General features: G+C 44.0%; 1 protein-coding gene across 1 annotated transcript in view; it reads left to right on the forward strand.

Annotated features, from left to right (window-relative positions):
- Window positions 1-13,137, forward strand: part of LOC110502188 (uncharacterized) — a 146,226-nt gene extending 133,089 nt beyond the window's left edge. The window contains exons 3-4 of the mRNA XM_021580043.3: window positions 6,997-7,127; window positions 7,526-13,137. Of these exons, the coding sequence (XP_021435718.3) occupies window positions 6,997-7,127; window positions 7,526-11,432 (4,038 nt within the window). The 3' untranslated portion in view covers window positions 11,433-13,137. The remainder of the gene's footprint in view (window positions 1-6,996; window positions 7,128-7,525) is intronic.
- The last annotated feature ends 8,162 nt before the right edge of the window (window positions 13,138-21,299 follow it).

Raw genomic sequence — 21,299 nt, forward strand, 5'->3', positions numbered from 1 at the left:
CCTTGCACAGTCTTCCACTGCACAAACCTACCAATCCAGTGTTTTACTTGCTATATTGTATTTACTTCACCACCATGGCCTTTTTTTTTGCCTCCCTTATCTCACCTTATTTGCTCACATTGTATATAGACAATGGCTCACTGGAGAGACGCTATCGGAGTCGGTGCAGCCAGCTGGTTTCTCCACGCATCGCGCCGACAGAAACAAACATCTTTCTGGTGAGAAGAGGGGGTATGCTTTATGGTTAACGAGACGTGGTGTGGTCACAACATCATACAGGAACTCAAGTCCTTCTGTTCACCTGATTTAGAATTCCTCACAATCAAATGTCGATCGCATTTTCTACCAAGGGAATTCTCTTCGATTATAATCACAGCCGTATATTTTCCTCCCCAAGCAGACACGTCGATGGCTCTGAACAAACTTTATTTGACTCTTTGCAAACTGGAATCCACATATCCTGAGGCTGCATTCATTGTAGCTGGGGATTTTAACAAGGCTAATCTGAAAACAAGACTCCCTAAATTGTATCAGCATATCGATTGCGTAACCAGGGCTGGCAAAACCTTGGATCATTGCTATTCTAACTTCCGCGACGCATATAAGGCCCTCACCTGCTCTCCTTTCGGAAAAGCTGACCACAACTCCATTTTGTTGCTCCCTGCCTACAAACAGAAACTAAAACAAGAAGCTCCCGCGCTGAGGTCTGTTCAACGCTGGTCCGACCAATCTGATTCCACACTCCAAGACTGCTTCCATCACGTGGACTGGGATATGTTTCGTATTGCGTCAGACAACAACATTGATGAATACGCTGATTCGGTGAGCGAGTTCATTAGAACGTGCATTGAAGATGTCGTTCCCATAGCAACGATTAAAACATTCCCAAACCAGAAACCGTGGATTGATGGCAGCATTCGCGTGAAACTGAAAGCGCAAACCACTGCTTTTAATCAGGGCAAGGTGACCGGAAACCTGACCGAATACAAACATTGTAGCTATTCCCTCAGCAAAGCAATCAAACAAGCTAAGCGTCAATATAGAGACAAAGTAGAATCGCAATTCAACGGCTCAGACACAAGACGTATGTGGCAGGGTCTACAGTCAATCACGGATTACAAAAAGAAAACCAGCCCAGTCACGGACCAGGATGCCTTGCTCCAAGGCAGACTAAATAACTTTTTTGCCCGCTTTGAGGACAATACAGTGCCACTGACACGGCTCGCAACCAAAACATGTGGACTCTCCTTCACTGCAGCCGAGGTGAGTAAAACATTTAAACGTGTTAACCCTCGCAAGGCTGCAGGCCCAGACGGCATCCCCAGCCGCGCAATCAGAGCATGCGCAGACCAGCTGGCTGGTGTGTTTACGGACATATTCAATCAATCCCTATCCCAGTCTGCTGTTCCCACATGCTTCAAGAGGGCCAAGAAAGCTAAGGTAACTGAGCTAAATGACTACCGCCCCGTAGCACTCACTTCCGTCATCATGAAGTGCTTTGAGAGACTAGTCAAGGACCACATCACCTCCATCCTACCTGACACCCTAGACCCACTCCAATTTGCTTACCGCCCAAATAGGTCCACAGACGATGCAATCTCAACCACACTGCACACTGCCCTAACCCATCTGGACAAGAGGAATACCTATGTGAGAATGCTGTTCATCGACTACAGCTCAGCATTTAACGCCATAGTACCCTCCAAACTCGTCATCAAGCTCGAGACCCTGGGTCTCGACCCCGCCCTGTGCAACAGGGTACTGGACTTCCTGACGGGCCGCCCCCAGGTGGTGAGGGTAGGTAACAACATCTCCACCCCACTGATCCTCAACACTGGGGCCCCACAAGGGTGCGTTCTGAGCCCTCTACTGTACTCCCTGTTCACCCACGACTGCGTGGCAACGCACGCCTCCAACTCAATCATCAAGTTTGCGGACGACACAACAGTGGTAGGCTTGATTACCAACAACGACGAGACGGCCTACAGGGAGGAGGTGAGGGCCCTCGGAGTGTGGTGTCAGGAAAATAACCTCACACTCAACGTCAACAAAACTAAGGAGATGATTGTGGACTTCAGGAAACAGCAGAGGGAACACCCCCTATCCACATTGATGGAACAGCAGTGGAGAGGGTAGTAAGTTTTAAGTTCCTCGGCGTAAACATCACAGACAAACTGAATTGGTCCACCCACACAGACAGCATTGTGAAGAAGGCGCAACAGCGCCTCTTCAACCTCAGGAGGCTGAAGAAATTTGGCTTGTCACCAAAAGCACTCACAAACTTCTACAGATGCACAATCGAGAGCATCCTGTCGGGCTGTATCACCGCCTGGTGCGGCAACTGCTCCGCCCACAACCGTAAGGCTCTCCAGAGGGTAGTGAGGTCCGCACAACGCATAACCGGGGGCGAACTACCTGCCCTCCAGGACACCCTCCAGGACACCTACACCACCCGATGTCACAGGAAGGCCATAAAGATCATCAAGGACAACAACCACCCGAGCCACTGCCTGTTCACCCGCTATCATCCAGAATGCGAGGTCAGTACAGGTGCATCAAAGCTGGGACCGAGAGACTGAAAAACAGCTTCTATCTCAAGGCCATCAGACTGTTAAACAGCCACCACTAACATTGAGTGGCTGCTGCCAACACACTGACTCAACTTCAGTCACTTTAATAATGGGAATTGATGTAAAATATATCACTAGCCACTTTAAACAATGCTACTTAATATAATGTTTACATACCCTACATTATTCATCTCATATGTCTACGTATATACTGTACTCTATATAATCTACTGCATCTTTATGTAAAACATTTATCACTAGCCACTTTAAACTATGCCACTTTGTTTACATACTCATCTCATATGTATATACTGTACTCGATACCATCTACTGCATCTTGCCTATGCCGTTCTGTTCCATCACTCATTCATATATCTTTATGTACATATTCTTTATCCCTTTACACCTGTGTGTATAAGGTAGTAGTTTTGGAATTGTTAGTTAGATTACTCGTTGGTTATTACTGCATTGTCGGAACTAGAAGCACAAGCATTTCTGTACACTCGCATTAACATCTGCTAACCATGTGTATGTGACAAATAAAATTTGATTTGATTTTTTGATTTGATTTGACTTATTTTTCTACTGTATTATTGACTGTATGTTTGTTTTACTCCATGTGTAACTCTGTCTTGTTGTATGTGTCGAACTGCTTGAAAATGAGAACTTGTTCTCAACTTGCCTACCTGGTTAAATAAAGGTGAAATAAAATAAATAAAATTATTATCCCTTAAAGGTGAAATAATTTATTTATTTTTTAAATGTATATACTGCATTCTATGCCATCCTTTGCATCTTGCCAATAGCGCTCGTTCAACTCTCATCCATATATTTATATATAAATATTCGTATTCCATCCCTTTACTTAGATGTATGTGTATTAGGTAGTTGTTGTAGAAGTGTTATATTATATTACTATTACTGCACTGTCGGAACTAGAAGCACAAGCATTTCGCTACACTCGCATTAACATCTGCTAACGATGTGACCAATGAAATGTGTTTTTTTGGGGGGTGATGAACGATGACCGAGCGGAATAGGCAAGATGCAATAGATGGTATAAAATACAGTATATACATATGAGATGAGTAATGTATGTATGTGAACATTATTAAAGTGGTATTATTTTAAGTGACTAGTGATCAATTTATGAAAGTGGCCAATGATTTGAGTCTGTGTGTTGGCAGCAGCCTCTCTGTGTTAGTGATGGCTGTTTAACAGTCTGATGGCCTTGAGATAGAAGCTGTTTTTCAGTCTCTCTGTCCCCGCTTTGATGCACCTATACTGACCTCGCCTTCTGGATGATAGTGGGGTGAACAGGCAGTGGCTCGGGTGGTTGTTGTCCTTGTTGTCCTTGATGATCTTTTTGGCCTTCCTGTGAAATCGGGTGGTGTAGGTGTCCTGGAGGGCATGTAGTTTGCCCCCGGTGATGTGTTGCGCATACCGCACCACCCTCTGGAGAGCCTTGCTGTTGAGAGGATCTGCAGAGAAGACTGGGAGAAACTCCCTACATACAGGTGCGCCAGGCTTGTAGCGTCATATCCAAGAAGACTTGATAATGTAATCGCTGCCAAAGGTTCTTCAACAAAATATTGATATTATTTCAGATTTTTATTTCTAATAAAGTAGTTAAAGAAATCTCAAAGCTGTTTTTGCTTTGTCAATATAAGGTATTGTGTATAGATTCATGAGTGGGGAAAACGGTGTAATCCAATTTAGAATAAGGCTGTAATGTAGAAAAATGTTGAAATAGTCAAGGGGTCTGATTTTTTTCTCCTATTGTAGATATGGTATTGGTATTGGTAATGGTATTGTAGAGTTCCTGGATGGTTTACTACTTAAGGAATGCAATGTTTAAGTAACATTTAATCATTTGCTAGCCTACTAAAATATACAGTGTTTGTTCGTTTGTTTGTGGATAAATCTATTCAATAGTTATAATTTCCAATAAGGAACTATCCACTTTCATTGATTTTTAATCAACCCACTGTGAGATTAACTATAGGAAAATGTTGTTTTCCCATTTCTCCCCCGCCCGGCCCTCAGAAACGCAAATCCCTGTAGACGGGGAAGCGAAATTAAAATTAAAATCAGAGTTTAATCTAAGAAATTAATCTGAAAACTATTTCATGGAGCTGCATTAATCTAAAGCCGTTTTTCATTTGTGCAAAAAATATATTTTTGATGAAGTTTAACACCTTTAATAATCTGTGCTACTAGTGCATTATATTGTTGAATGCATGACATACCAAGATAGCTATACATACAGTCTGTTAAAAACACTTTGGGTTGTAGAGTTGAGGAGTATGAAAACCAAACGTGCTCTGGATAAGAGCGTCTGCTAACTGACTAGAATGTTAAATGAGAAAGAAGCCTCTCTGTCTGAGGGATTATTATTCAAGCTGCTTTGTCACTTAGACGCTACGGAGAGGAGTCACAAATTAGTGTCCCTACACAGATTTAGAGATTTACTCATAGTTTATTGGTTTGTGTACACAGATTTAGAGATTTACTCATAGTTTATTGGTTTGTGTACACAGATTTAGAGATTTACTCATAGTTTATTGGTTTGTGTACACAGATTTAGCGATTTACTCATAGTTTATTGGTTTGTGTACACAGATTTAGAGATTTACTCATAGTTTATTGGTTTGTGTACACAGATTTAGCGATTTACTCATAGTTTATTGGCTTATGTCCACAGATTTGCAGATGTTATCGCAGGTGCAGCAAAATGCTTGTGTTTTTAGCTACATCAATAGGATGGTAGCGGGGTGAACCTTGCAATGAAAACACATTATACTATACTAGTAATCCAGAATTCTTTAATGAATTCTATAGGAGGGGCCATGACTAGAATACAGCATAGAAAGTACCAGTCAAACGTTTGGACACACCTACTCATTCAAGGGTATTTCTTTAGTTTGTAGAATAATAGTGAAGACATCAAAACTATGAAATAACACATATGGAATCAGGTAGTAGTAAGAAAAAAAGTGTTAAACAAATCAAATTATATTTTATATTTTATATTCTTCAAAGTAGCCACCCTTTGCCTTGATGACAGCTTTGCAAACTCTTGGCATTCTCTCAACCATCTTCACCTGGATCAATTTTCTAACAATCTTGAAGGAGTTCCCACACAAGCAGTACGTGTTGGCTTCTTTTCCTTCACTCTGCAGTCCAACTCATCAAAAACCATCTCAATTGGTTTGAGGTCAGGTGATTGTGGAGGCCAGGTCATCTGATGCAGCACTCCATCACTCTCCTTATTGGTCAAGTAGCCCTTACACAGCCTGGAGGTGTGTTGGATCATTGTCCTGTTGGAAAAACAAATGAAACTCCCACTAAGCGCAAACTATATGGGATGGTGTATCGCTGCAGAATGCTGTGGTAACCATGCTGGTTAATTGTGCCTTGAATTAAAAAAATAAATTGCTGACAGTGTCACCAGCAAAGCAACCCCACACCACCACACCTCCTCCTCCATGCTTCACAGTGGGAACCACACATGCATCCTTTCACCTACACCGTGGTTGGAAACAAAAATCTCAAACTTGGACTCATCAGACCAAAGGACAGATTTCCACCTGTCTAATGTCCATTGCTTCCAGTCTAATGTCCATTGCTTGTGTTTCCTGGCACAAGCATGTCTCTCCTTCTTATTGGTGTCCTTTAGTAGAGGTTTCTTTGCAGCAATTTGACGATGAAGACCTGATTCACGTAGTCTCTTCTGAACAGTTGATGTTGAGATGGGTCTGTTACTTGAACTCTGTGAAGCATTTATTTGGGCTGCAATTATCAGAGACATGACTAAGTGGCTAAGTTCAGGACAGGGTGCTGGGTGGAGGCTGGCTCGTGATGACTGTTTAACAGACAGATGGCCTGTAGATAGAAGCTGATTATCAGTCTCTCAGTCTCAGCTTTGATGCACCTGTATGGTCTCTGCCATCTGGGTGGTAGCGGGGTGAACCAGCCATGACTCGAGTGGCTGAGGTCCTTGATGATTTTCTTGGCTGTCCTGTGACACTGGGTGCTGTAGATGTCCTGGAGGGCAGGCAATGTGCCCCCCGGTGATGCGTTGGGCTGACGTACCCGGCGATTATACAGCACCACAGGATGCTCTCAATTGTGCATCTGTGAACGTTTGTGAGGGTTTTAGGTGACATTTCAGGTTGTCAGTTGAACTTGAAACTTTTGATCCTCTCGACACGTAGAGATATTTCAGATAGGATGCATCCTTTTAGACGCCCCCTTCTATAGTGCTAGATTGGATGTAGATTGTTTGGTGAGATATTAACAGGCCAATTTATGTAAGCCTTTGTGATACAGTGCACTACCTGGCCCTGGCTAAAACGATTCCACTATAGAGGGGATAGGGTGCCGTTAGGTACGCCATATTCACGATCTGTTCTGACTTCCACAGAGGCTGAAGGAGCTGAAGCAGAGAGAGTTTGCCCGGAACGTGGCCTCTAAGACCAGGAAGGATGCGCGGAAACAGGAGAGAGCACTCCGGAGGATACATGAGCTTGCCGAACAACGCAGAGAGGTCCATTGGTGGGTACATACTGTATGTCCCAGAACATTCCAGGATATGATTCATCACAGATTATTGGTTGAAGTGTGATCTGTCACAGATAATGTATAGGAGGATCCTGAGTCTTTCTGACATTGTAGTCATAAAATTTGAAATACCAGTTCTGATTTTAAACTGATTGTAATGAAGTAATTTCAACCAGATTTGCCCACTGTGTATGCATATCTTTTTATACACTGTATATCGTTTTGATGTAATGGGGAAATTCAGATGTCTAGGGATGAGACCTTGCTTGAGATACATGAATCATGAGCATTGATATCATTAAGTGAAACGGCCCATAACAATTGAGTCCCATGCACAAATGAATATGGACTTGCGAAATATTCATTCAAAATGTTATTTTTCTATATTTCAGCGCTCCAGGCAGTGGCCCCAAGTTCAAGTCCACTACGGTGGCAGTGGAGGGCAGTTTCAGAGACAGCTGTACCGATGGACCTTCAGAGGAGTCCAACAACTCCACAGTTCAGGAGACAGGAACCCACAACCACACCAGCACCGGCACTGGCCTGGCCACCAACAGCAAGACCCAGAAAACACTATACTGGCCTTACACGGGAAAGGCCAAGAAACAGACTTACAACAGGCACAAAATAGCATTCTCATTCTCCTTCCCAAAGAAAGCATCCATGAAGCTGAAATCTTCGGCCGCCGTATTCTGTGACAACACAGAGGAGGGTTCCAAAGAATGCGTCAGAAGACAGAAGCTCAGAATGCCCCTTGTTGAGTTGAACATTCTGGACTCTCCTAATGCAGAGGAAAAGGGACTGGGTCATGGGACTGTGGAGGCTATTGACACTCAGCCTGGTGATCTCAGCCCAAACAGTGTTCATTTTAGTGAGTGGAGCCAGAGGTCATCAGATGCACTAGCCAGGTCTGACATCCCGATGCCACCACAGTGCTCGCATTTGTGTTCTGTGCTAGTTAACTCTGAGGATATGGCCAGACCTTATGTGTCCTCCGTCTCCCAATTACCTGCATTCCCAGGCAACCCAGACACAGTACTAGATAGACCGAACTCTGAGGAAACACAGAGAAACAGCACAACAGAGGCCGAGCCGGAAACAAGCAAACTCCAGCAAGATCATAAAATAGAGGAGAGTGTCTGTGGGGAAGAGGACTCCTCCATTAGCAGTTTCTCTTCTGAGGTCGTCTCCGGTTCTGATGGTCTCCCTGAGAACGGCTCCTCCTCTCAATCCTCTCAGTGTCCTGGGACTGTGAGAGAGGAACAGAAAGGAGAAGACATTACGGTGGTGGTGAAGACCCTGTCTTTCACCAAGCCCAGCCAGCCCTTCTTCTCTGTGCTCAGCAGAGATGGAAACACTGTTCTCCAGTGGCCTACAGAGATGTTGACCTTCACCAGGACAGAGCCCTGTCTCTCCTACAGCTGCAACCCCCTCCATTTTGACTTTAGGGCCTCACAGCAATGGCAGAGCAGGGCGAAGGTTAGTGTTGGTGACAGTCAGAGTAATTTATCTGTGGCTTTGTGTATCAGCTCAACCTCTGTCTGCGCTGAGGAACCAACAGATGTTGACAACAAGCACAACAACAAGGCCTGCTCTGGCCCAAACCATCAGAGCCCTATCAGAGACGGCAGGGAGGCAGTGGAGAGGAAGGATTGTCTCATATGTGAGCACCACACGAGTGACACAGACACAGAAAGTTACAGCTTGCGACTTAAGAGACACGGCAGTGGTGGATATAGTAGGCACTCAAAAGGTAGGACTCAATCTGAGAAAAGAGCAGCAGGTGGCGAGAAATGGAAATCCAGAGACAGGCGCCATTATAGGAGCCACAAGAAGAAGGGGAGGAGGAGGAGGAGGAGGAGGGGGATGAGAGGAGGCAGTGAGGAAGAAGAGGAGCACCACAGAGAGAGGGAGACAGACGGAGGGTTGGAGAGCAATACAGAGAAAAGCAACAAATTTCAGAGACGGTCTGAGTGTTGGGAAGGACTTGATAGCCAATTTAGAGTCCCCACTTCACAGCAAGTGCAGCCATTAGAGAAGTCAAAGCAATCGGCTGAGGACAGCGGCTGCGCTGCTCCCTTTGCCGCGGAGGACAGGGAGACGGAGAGAGAGAGGGAGAGGGAGAGAGAGAGGGAGAGGGAGACGGAGAGAGAGAGGGAGAGGGAGACGGAGAGAGAGAGGGAGCGGGAGAGAGAGAGGGAGAGGGAGAGGGAGAGGAAGCGTGTGGTGGAGAGGGAGCGGGTTGTGGAGAGGAAGGAAGAGAGAAGAAGACAGGAAACAGCAGGCAGAGTAAACGGCTCAGCGGGCAGCCTCAGCCTCTCGGATGAAAAGGTGTTTGGGAAGAGCGTCAGGAGAGACCCAGTCCATCCATCAACAGAACAGAGAAACACTGCAGGGCATGGCTCAAAGAGCTCCCAGAGTCACAACGACACCCCTTGCCCTGAGAAACCTCCTGGGGTTGTTAGACAAAACCCAAGCAGAGTGATGACAGTCATGGCACCAGAGAGCTTAGTCACCGTTACCCAAAAACTAAGAATGGCCCTTTCACCCGAGAGGCTTGGTGAAGACTTGTGTGAGAGCAGGGCCCTGAAACGGAAAAGGACAGCATCAATGTCTCTGGCTGATAAGGAGCAGGGCCTTGACCTCCAGGGTCCATGCACTCAGTGTCAGCCAGCTGTAATGGTAGAGCCCAGCGGGCCAGTCCTATGTACCCAGTGTCAGTCAACTGTGGAAGAGTCCAATTGGCCAGATGGTTCAATGGGTGAGGAGGGGTCTGCTTGGTCTTGCTGTGTTTCTTGTGGTGGGGAGGGGAGACAGAGGAAGAGACAGAGAGGGTCCAGTTATAATCCTCACATCTCAGACCCTCCTGTAGGTCACAATGTTCTCATCTCAGACCCTCCTGTAGGTCACAATGTTCTCATCTCAGACTCTCCTGTAGGTCACAATGATCACATCTCAGACCCTCCTGTTGGTCACAATGTTCTCATCTCAGATCCTCCTGTAGGTCACAATGATCACATCTCAGACCCTCCTGTAGGTCACAATGTTCACATGGCAGAACCTCCTCTGGATGTACTGTCTGTTGACAGATGTGAGCTGAACGTCCAGAGTGAGAATCTAGTGAATACAGCTGTGGAATATCTTGAGGTTAAAGGTCAACTTGCCAGCTGTAGTGCCTTGAGTCAGCCAGCTGTAGAGCACGACAGTAAGTCAATGGGAGGCTCTCCTCGGCTCCAGATTCAGAACAATGTTCCCAGCATGAATGAAGAATGTTCCTTCTCTCCCTCTCAAACTGGACCTGTAACAGATCCCCCAAATCCCCCAGAAATAATTGGTATTACTAATGAATACAAAAACAATACTGTTTGCCTCCCAAACTCTTCCACTGTTTCTCTCCCGATCATGGTACATCATATAGGAATGGGTAACTTAGGACAAGATTGTATAACAAGGAAATCGGTGGCAGTGACTGCCCAGGTCAGTCCACTGGGTGTGAGAGAGATCATCCCCCCGTACATCCCACAGATGTTTCACATACAGAAAACGAGTCTGGACAAGTCATGTCAGCACAGTCCCCAGAGCCACCCCACCCACCAGGAGTGCCACAGCCCCCAGCATACCCAGATTCAGAGGTTTCATCCTGGGGTTAGGGTTCAGGACGAGAGAGGGTTCATGGAGAGCCTGAGACCTGGCAGTACTAACGTTACAGCTAGCCCCTACCACAATCACCGACCGCCATGTTTCCATCAGCATCACCTGTCTGACGGCATGGAGAAACACCACTGTCTCGTTCAGATCCAGACCCACAGGCACGTCCTCCACCACCATCAGCAACATCAGATGTTCCCTGGAAAGATGAAGCAAGTTCTGTCTGGATCTCCTGTCGCGGTGTCCACCTCCTGTCCTCCCATGCTCCACCCCGTCCACCTGTCTCCATCCCCCATGTCGCCCATGTCCCCCATGCCAACCAGGTCCATCACTATCCGACACACCATTCTCCATCACCAACATCACCACCGTGCAGCCTTCCTCCCTGCTCACCCCCAACCAACTCTCTTACCCCATGTTCTGCCTGTCCCAGTCAGCAGCCTGCCTATTGGGGCAGAAATGTGTCCCTCTGGCCCCTACCCACCTCCCTTTGTGACCTCACCACCGCAACTATCGGTAATGGCCCCGCCCAGTTTACACCACCACCCAATGGCGGTGACATTCCACGCCATGCCCCGTCCAGCCATGTTCCCCTCCATGCTGCAGGCACACCCACATCCCACTGTCATCCCTCTACAGTCCATGTTTTAATGACATCACATCCCACTGTCATCCCTCTACAGTCCATGTTTTGATGACATCACATCCCACTGTCATCCGTCTACAGCCCATGTTTTGATGACATCACATCCCACTGTCATCCGGGCTACAGTCCATGTTTTGATGACATCACATCCCACTGTCATCCGGGCTACAGTCCATGTTTTGATGACATCACATCCCACTGTCATCCGGGCTACAGTCCATGTTTTGATGACATCGCATCCCACTGTCATCCCTCTACAGTCCATGTTTTGATGACATCACATCCCACTGTCATCCGGGCTACAGTCCATGTTTTGATGATATCACATCCCACTGTCATCTGGGCTACAGTCCATGTTTTAATGACATCACATCCCACTGTCATCCGTCTACAGCCCATGTTTTGATGACATCACATCCCACTGTCATCCGGGCTATAGTCCATGTTTTGATGACATCGCATCCCACTGTCATCCCTCTACAGTCCATGTTTTGATGACATCACATCCCACTGTCATCCGGGCTACAGCCCATGTTTTGATGACATCACATCTCACTGTCATCCGGGCTACAGTCCATGTTTTGATGACATCACATCCCACTGTCATCCGTCTACAGCCCATGTTTTGATGACATCACATCCCACTGTCATCCGGGCTACAGTCCATGTTTTGATGACATCACATCCCACTGTCATCCGTCTACAGCCCATGTTTTGATGACATCACATCCCACTGTCATCCGGGATACAGTCGATGTTTTGATGACATCACATCCCACTGTCATCCGGGCTACAGTCCATGTTTTGATGACATCACATCCCAATGGCATCCGGGCTACAGTCCATGTTTTGATGACATCACATCCCACTGTCATCCGGGCTACAGTCCATGTTTTGATGACATCACATCCCACTGTCATCCGTCTACAGCCCATGTTTTGATGACATCACATCCCACTGTCATCTGGGCTACAGTCCATGTTTTGATGACATCACATCCCACTGTCATCCGTCTACAGCCCATGTTTTGATGACATCACATCCCACTGTCATCCGGGCTACAGTCCATGTTTTGATGACATCACATCCCACTGTCATCCGTCTACAGCCCATGTTTTGATGACATCACATCCCACTGTCATCCGGGATACAGTCGATGTTTTGATGACATCACATCCCACTGTCATCCGGGCTACAGTCCATGTTTTGATGACATCACATCCCAATGGCATCCGGGCTACAGTCCATGTTTTGATGACATCACATCCCACTGTCATCCGGGCTACAGTCCATGTTTTGATGACATCACATCCCACTGTCATCCGTCTACAGCCCATGTTTTGATGACATCACATCCCACTGTCATCTGGGCTACAGTCCATGTTTTGATGACATCACATCCCACTGTCATCCGGGCTACAGTCAATGTTTTGATGACATCGCATCCCACTGTCATCCCTCTACAGTCCATGTTTTGATGACATCACATCCCACTGTCATCCGGGCTACAGTCCATGTTTTGATGATATCACATCCCACTGTCATCTGGGCTACAGTCCATGTTTTAATGACATCACATCCCACTGTCATCCGTCTACAGCCCATGTTTTGATGACATCACATCCCACTGTCATCCGGGCTATAGTCCATGTTTTGATGACATCGCATCCCACTGTCATCCCTCTACAGTCCATGTTTTGATGACATCACATCCCACTGTCATCCGGGCTACAGCCCATGTTTTGATGACATCACATCTCACTGTCATCCGGGCTACAGTCCATGTTTTGATGACATCACATCCCACTGTCATCCGTCTACAGCCCATGTTTTGATGACATCACATCCCACTGTCATCCGGGCTACAGTCCATGTTTTGATGACATCACATCCCACTGTCATCCGTCTACAGCCCATGTTTTGATGACATCACATCCCACTGTCATCCGGGATACAGTCGATGTTTTGATGACATCACATCCCACTGTCATCCGGGCTACAGTCCATGTTTTGATGACATCACATCCCAATGGCATCCGGGCTACAGTCCATGTTTTGATGACATCACATCCCACTGTCATCCGGGCTACAGTCCATGTTTTGATGACATCACATCCCACTGTCATCCGTCTACAGCCCATGTTTTGATGACATCACATCCCACTGTCATCTGGGCTACAGTCCATGTTTTGATGACATCACATCCCACTGTCATCCGTCTACAGCCCATGTTTTGATGACATCACATCCCACTGTCATCCGGGCTACAGTCCATGTTTTGATGACATCACATCCCACTGTCATCCGGCTACAGTCCATGTTTTGATGACATCACATCCCACTGTCATCCGGCTACAGTCCATGTTTTGATGACATCACATCCTACTGTCATCCGAGCTACAGCCCATGTTTTGATGACATCACATCCCACTGTCATCCCTCTACAGTCCATGTTTTGATGACATCACATCCCACTGTCATCCCTCTACAGTCCATGTTTTGATGACATCACATCCCACTGTCATCCGTCTACAGTCCACGTTTTGATGACATCACATCCCACTGTCATCCGGGCTACAGTCCATGTTTTGATGACATCACATCCCACTGTCATCCGGGCTACAGCCCATGTTTTGATGACATCACATTCCACTGTCATCCGGCTACAGTCCATGTTTTGATGACATCACATCCCACTGTCATCCGGGCTACAGTCCATGTTTTGATGACATCACATCCCACTTTCATCCGGCTACAGTCCATGTTTTGATGACATCACATCCCACTTTCATCTCATTGCTGGACATGTTTTGATGACGTCATCATCTAACATGCCACTGCAGGAAGTATAGCTTTCAATCTTCTTTTTTGTTGTTTTACTTACAACTATTATTTCAAATGGGGGCGAAAGCAACAACAAACAAACAAAAAGTTACTGTCAATTTCATCTCGTACTTAAAGTAGTCTTTTCTTCACGTAACATCCCGAAACCTGCTTTAACAATGGAAAGGCTTCTGTGGTAGCCTATTCAGAGTGATAAGTGATTTTCATTTCATACAATATTATCCAGAAATATTTCCTTTAGAGTGACAATCAAGCATAACTACAGAATTAGAACGTGTGCAATACTAAAAAACCAGTCTGAAGCAGATTAATTATTAGAGTGTCCTCTAGACTGTATTTTTTTTGCTAGTGAAGTGCTTCAATAGTCTACCTTTATGGGCATTGCATGCAATACTAGTTCAATGAAACATGAACAGAAGCACAGTCCGTTTTTCTAGTGCAAACGGTACGGTGTGGAAGAGTTTCACTCTACGTTCATTTTGTTTCCTAAAGTATGACAATTCATTCACAAAACACTCTATTGTACAGCATTCCCTCCGTAGTTTCAGACACAGCCCCCCCCCCCCAAAAAAAATATATATATATATATATATATTTGGCAAATAAAGTATGCATTGAAAGAATGGGTCTGAGCTGTGGCTGTCCTTATATGGACACGGTATGGCTACATATGTTATGAGTTAGATTTTATACATTAGATTTATTTTAAAAAGTGTCAGTGTCTTTGTAATCACATAGCCCTGATTGATTCTGTACCTAAATCTGCTTACCAAGTGGTCGCAAATGCTTCCCCATAGGCCTTCTCCATGTAATTGTAATACAGTAGATGATGAAAACTGTTCTACCGTTCTGCAACTAATTCAACTTGATTTATAAAAACAAAATAAATAAAAAAAATTGTACATTGTTGTAAATTAGCCATATTTATAATTCACTTGCAGGCTTTATTGTAAGATATAATTCTGATTTTATAGTGCAAGTTACCCCTTTATGTATTATCGTCATTATTTAGATACAACTATGTTTTTACTTACGTTTTGTCAACAGAATGATGTTGAGGTAAAAATAAATACAATGTAAAAAATGTAATTAAAATAAAAAAATATTCCTCTTTTCTCGATTCTCTTTTTTTTTTTTTGGTTTCAGATGTGTGAGTCTTTTAATTTGCCACTCTGCAGTACACTATAATGAATACAACATCCGTGTTAAGTTGACTTGCTGATAACATGCAGTCGGAGAGAAAGGCATTCAAACGGCGTAGCTGTTAGTGGAGGTTGTAAAAGACAAAGAGGAAATGCAATGTGGAGGGAGATTTGTCTTGGAGATAAAGCGCTGTTGAATATTTCATCTAAAAGAGTTCCTGAGAGAGATTACAACAGCAACAACATAAAATATGATGGCGGATATGTGGTGTAAATTTAGTCAGTCTATTTTACAATGAGATGCATTAAATCTCCTGCAAGCAAGGCTTGTCAAACACCCCACATGCTGTTTCACTGCTACAAATGACCTTCAGAGGTCTAGAGCTGTCACTAAAATGGTCGCTGTCACCTCCAGGCTTCTACAGTGTTTTCCAGTATTATTGGTTTATTCGGGAAACACCATTAGGTTTTGCAGCAGCAAATATCCTTCTGGGATCCACACAAAAAACACCACAAGTGACAAAACACTCATGCACTGATACACAATAACAGACACACAAATGTAAAATGCAATGATACACAAACAATAGAATAATGGTGTGTGTGTGTGTGTGTGTAGATAGTGTGTCATAGAATGTGTTAGAGTGTCTGTGTGTGTTAGAGTGTCTGTGTGTAGATAGAGTGTGATAGTGTGTGATAGAGTGTGTTAGTCTGTATGTGTTAGTGTGTCTGTGTGTGTTAGAGTGTCTGTGTGTGTTAGTGTGTCTGTGTGTGTAGATAGAGTGTGTTAGAGTGTCTGTGTGTAGATAGAGTGTGATAGCGTGTCTGTGTGTGATAGAGTGTGATAGAGTGTGATAGTGTGTCATAGAGTGTCTGTGTGTAGATATAGTGTGATAGAATGTGATAGTGTGTCTGTGCGTAGATATAGTGTGAAAGAATGTGTGTGATTTCACAGCCCCTATTGTGCAATGAGATGTTGTTTAACAAACAAACACAACAAGTAACAAAAACACCGAGATGCGGTTTAATAAAAAACATATTATTTTTATTGGGTGATTTAACGGGGTAATCTTCAGTTCGACCAATAACAACGCTGACATCCCACCACTGATTTGGCTGGGGAAAGCACCCCTTTCAAATTCATAGGCAGAGCTACAGATACAAGGGACTGACCTTGTGCAGTGGCAGTTCTACCCATGTGTTGAGACCACACAATGTTTTGTTATCGATTACATTGTTTACAAACTCACTTTTAAATGTATTATATGGAACTGGGCAAATCAGTTAAGAACAAATTCTTATTTACAACGACGGCCTACCCCCGGCCACACCCGGACTCCCAATCAAAGCTGGATGTGATACAGCCTGGATTCGAACCAGGGACTGTAGTGACTCCTCTTGCTTAGACCGCTGCGCCACTCGGACGGGTGAAGCAAAGCAAGCTATTCTTTCGGGTTCTGATGGGGTACGACAGTTGAACTAGGCTCATATTCATGATTCATATTTTCTTCAAGAATCCGTGGGTATATATACAGTGGGGAGAACAAGTATTTGATACACTGCTGATTTTGCAGGTTTTCCTACTTACAAAGCATGTATCAAATTCTTACAGTATGTCATGCAATAAAATGCCAATCAATTACTTAAAAATCATACAATGTGATTTTCTGCAGTTTTGTTTAAGATTCCGTCTCTCACAGTTGAAGTGAACCTATGATAAAAAAAATTACAGGCCTCTACATGCTTTGTAAGTAGGAAAACCTGCAAAATCAGCAGTGTATCAAATACTTGTTCTCCCCACTGTATATACATACATAATTCATTTAAAAGTTAAATGGATGTAGCAGGTTAAGTCGTTTTAAAGGGTATAGTCAGGTTAAGTCAAAGTAATGCGTCATCACAAAGTCCAACTTTACAGGGGGAATAACAAGCACCTTTGTGTTACATGGCAGATATACCACGGCTAAGGGCCGTGTCCAGGCACTCCACGTTGCGTCGTGCTGAAGAACAGACCATAGCCGTGGTATATTGGCCATATATCACAACCCCCCCGAGGTGCCTTATTGCTATCATAAACTGGTTTTACCAACTACAATTAGAGCAGTAAAAATACATGTTTTGTCATACCTGTTGTATACGGTCTGATATACCACGGATGTCAGCCAATCAAATCAAAATCAAATGTATTCATGAAGCCATTCTTACATCAGCTGATATCTCAAAGTGCTGTACAGAAACTCAGCCTAAAACCCCAAAACAGCAAGCAATGCAGGTGTAGAAGCACGGTGGCTAGGAAAAACTCCCTAGAAAGGGCAGAACCTAGGAAGAAACCTAGAGAGGATCCAGGCTATGAGGGGTGGCCAGTCCTCTTCTGGCTGTGCCGGGTGGAGATTATAACAGAACACGGCCAAGACGTTCAAATGTTCATAGATGACCAGCAGGGTCAAATAATAATAATCACAGTGGTTATAGAGGGTGCAACAGGTCAGCACCTCAGGAGTAAATGTCAGTTGGCCTTTCATAGCCGATCATTCAGAGTATCTCTATCTCTACCAATCAGAATGTAGGGCTCGAACCACCCAGTTTAAAAAGTAGTTGTCGAATCCTTGTTTCTGATTGGCTAGAAGGGCATTCCAGAGTGTGCGTTATTTGCACTGTAATTGTAACGATCGTCTGTGGTGGAAGAAGGTGAGGACCAAAGTGCAGCGTGGTAAGTGTATAACTGAACACTGAACAAAACGACAAACGAACAGTCCCGTAAGGTGAATGACAAAAACACTAAACAGGAAATACTCACCTACAAAACACAGGTGGGAAAGGCTACCTAAGTGAGATTTTCAATCAGAGACAATGAACGACACCTGCCTCTGATTGAGAACCATACCAGGCCAAACACAAAAAAAACACAACATAGAAAAAAGAACATAGACTACCCACCCCAACTCACGCTCTGACCAAACTGAAACAAAGACATAACAAAGGAACTAAGGTCAGAACGTGACAATAATGCACAGTATTTTTGCACGGTGGAATCCAATGACTATAGTCAATGCTTACGCGTTCAATGTTTATTAAGCTGCTTTTGAAAGCAAAAGTCGAAATGAAAACGTTATTAGTATTGTTGAATTAAATATTCCTAATTTCAAGCTAGGACTGATGGTTTGGTTAGCTAAACTACCAAGTATGTTTGTGTTTTGATACAACAGCAACTCCTGTACTGTAGCTATACAGTAAACTTGCTAGCTACTTCAGTGGATGTTTAACACATTTCGAGAGGCAAATGTGCTAAAGTATAGCCATGGTATAAAAAAGATATATCAATAATTAGTTATGGAGACGCCTTCCACGCCCGTTCATGGTTTCTCCTTAGGACGCATAGCCCCTCTTTAATTATTCGTTACTTAGTTTCACAAAGGGATTCTTTTCAGTTGTACCACAGTCCACAGTTTGACCGCTGTGATGACAGCTTACTGCCACAGATGCATTAGAGTGTGGATGATTGTGGAGCTAAAACGATGACTTTTCTCAGACATATCAGTGGCAATTTGCTGCCATGCTTCCCTTTCGCTACGATGCAGCAGAGGATGGCTAAGCCTTAGCCATCTCTCAGTGAGAGGGAGAGGGTTTTGATTCACACCTAGCTAACCCAGCTAGCTAATCTCTCTCTCTCCCTTTCTCTCACCCTCCCTACCTCACTCCATCCCTCCCCAGCTAACAATTATACAGAGAGAGAATGTTTTTTTTTGTGTTTAAAAAAAAAATAACTTTTTACCTGTTTATGTGTCCAGTTTTCAATTAGGGGAACATTATATCTATTTTAACAAAAACCTTGTAAGAATCCTCTTAGCATCTTTTGATATTCCATTTTGGAGAACAGAACATAGTGGTTATCATGTTCTCAGAATATACCATATGAATGTTCTAAACGTGTTCTATACATGTTTCATGGAACAGGACACAAATGAAGGTCATGTGTCCAGTCTACTCTGGGTTAATGAGATAATACTTCATCAACGTCCAACCAAACAAACTGTATAATCTTTTGATTTTAATTTTTCCCTAATTCCGTAAAATAAATGTTCCCTTGGTGACATAAAATACAACGGTTTGCAAGATCGAATCCCCGAGCCGACAAGGTAAAAAAAAAAAATGGTTGTTCTGCCCCTGAACAAAGCTGTTTACCCACTGTTCCTAGGCCGTCATTGAAAATAAGAATGTATTATTATGTCTAGTTAATAAATAAAGGTAAAATAAATAAATACACAGAACATGGTTGCCATGTTCTCGTGAACATAATATGCTGTCGTCATGGGAACATTGCAAGAACATTTCTGCTTATCAGTTGTCAGGACATTGCCTGATGGTCCCGAAGAAACATTCTACAAAAAAAAATAGTTTCTGTTGCCAAGCCCATCAAGGCCCTGATTGGTCCACCACTGATCCAATCACAGCTATTTTTTTTCTATTGGCAAGGCGAGGGTTACTCACACAGTGCATCTTACATATTTGTTCATTTATACAGTAATTATTATTCAACAGCGCTCACCTGGGATATGAAATCACCTCTTCTTGGTTCACGATACGCCAATCTTCCTTTTGTGCCACCTGGTCCGTGTCATGTATCGGATAATCCGACTATTTTTTTTATTTAATTGACTTAATTCAGCGATTTTTAAGGGTTTCAGTATAGTTGTATAATGATGGAGAGGCATATTATTCCGTTTTAATGATACTCCTGAATCACCATGTAATTTAAAACAGAGCTCAGATTTACTTCAATGTGCTTTCACTCTTTCCCTTATCAAGTCGTTTCAGAATGACTTTACTGTCCTGCCTAAAGGACAGGACAGGGCCTAACTATACTGGCCATTCCCTAGAGATATCCCTTACTGTGCCAGTGGTAAGGGTGTCTGTCATGTGTGCCTCGGTTTGAGACTGGCAAAGGGAACTCACCCTACTCTCACATTTTTAGCTAAATATGTTACCGTCATTAATAATGACAACAATGACATGAAATGTGTCTAGAACGTTTCTATCTTGTGTCCTGAGAACATGGCAACCGTGTTCTTTGTATGTTTGGGGAGACGTTGCTTGGAATATTCCCAAGCCACAGAAAACTGGACACATGGTGAATGTTCTTGCAAACTTTTCCATGAATCATTTCTAGAAAATAACCTTAATTTCTGAGAACATGGAAACCACGTTTCCCGGGTAAATTCTATTGGACATTAAGGGAATGGTCTCTTAGAAAAAAATCCATGCACATCATGAGAACATTCCCATGAACATTTTAATTAATGACGTAATGAGACTCTTTAGGGAATGTTTTTTTTAAGTTGTGGGAATGTTTGTTGTTAGCTGGGTTTCTACCTTCCTGTCCCCTTCATCCACTCCCCCCATTCCCTCTCTGTCTCTCTGGTGTTAGTCTCAGTTTGTGAGGTGACTCATCTCCCTGTGTCGATATTGCCTCAGTGCCTCCCAAGGTCTTGGACCGGATACATGGCTCTTGAACTCACCACCGCTGTGTATCTCTACGCCTCTCTACCCACCAGGCAAAAACACAACATGTCCTTCCTGTTGATCGCACGCACACACACACACACACACACATACACGCACGCACGCACACACACACACACACACACACACACACACACACACACACACACACACACACACACACACACACACACACACACACACACACACACACACACACACACAAACACAAACACACACCTGCTGCTAGGAGCCACAATAAAAGGGGCCCATTTTATTCATAATCAAAGTACCTCAGTCAGTGACAACAACACATTCATGTATGGTGATTTCCTATGAAAGAAAAAATGCATAAAATACATTTTTACATTTGGTGAACACTAAACA

This window comes from Oncorhynchus mykiss, chromosome 22 (assembly GCF_057628025.1).
Source record: "Oncorhynchus mykiss isolate SJ-2025 chromosome 22, ASM5762802v1, whole genome shotgun sequence".
NCBI lineage: Eukaryota > Metazoa > Chordata > Actinopteri > Salmoniformes > Salmonidae > Oncorhynchus > Oncorhynchus mykiss.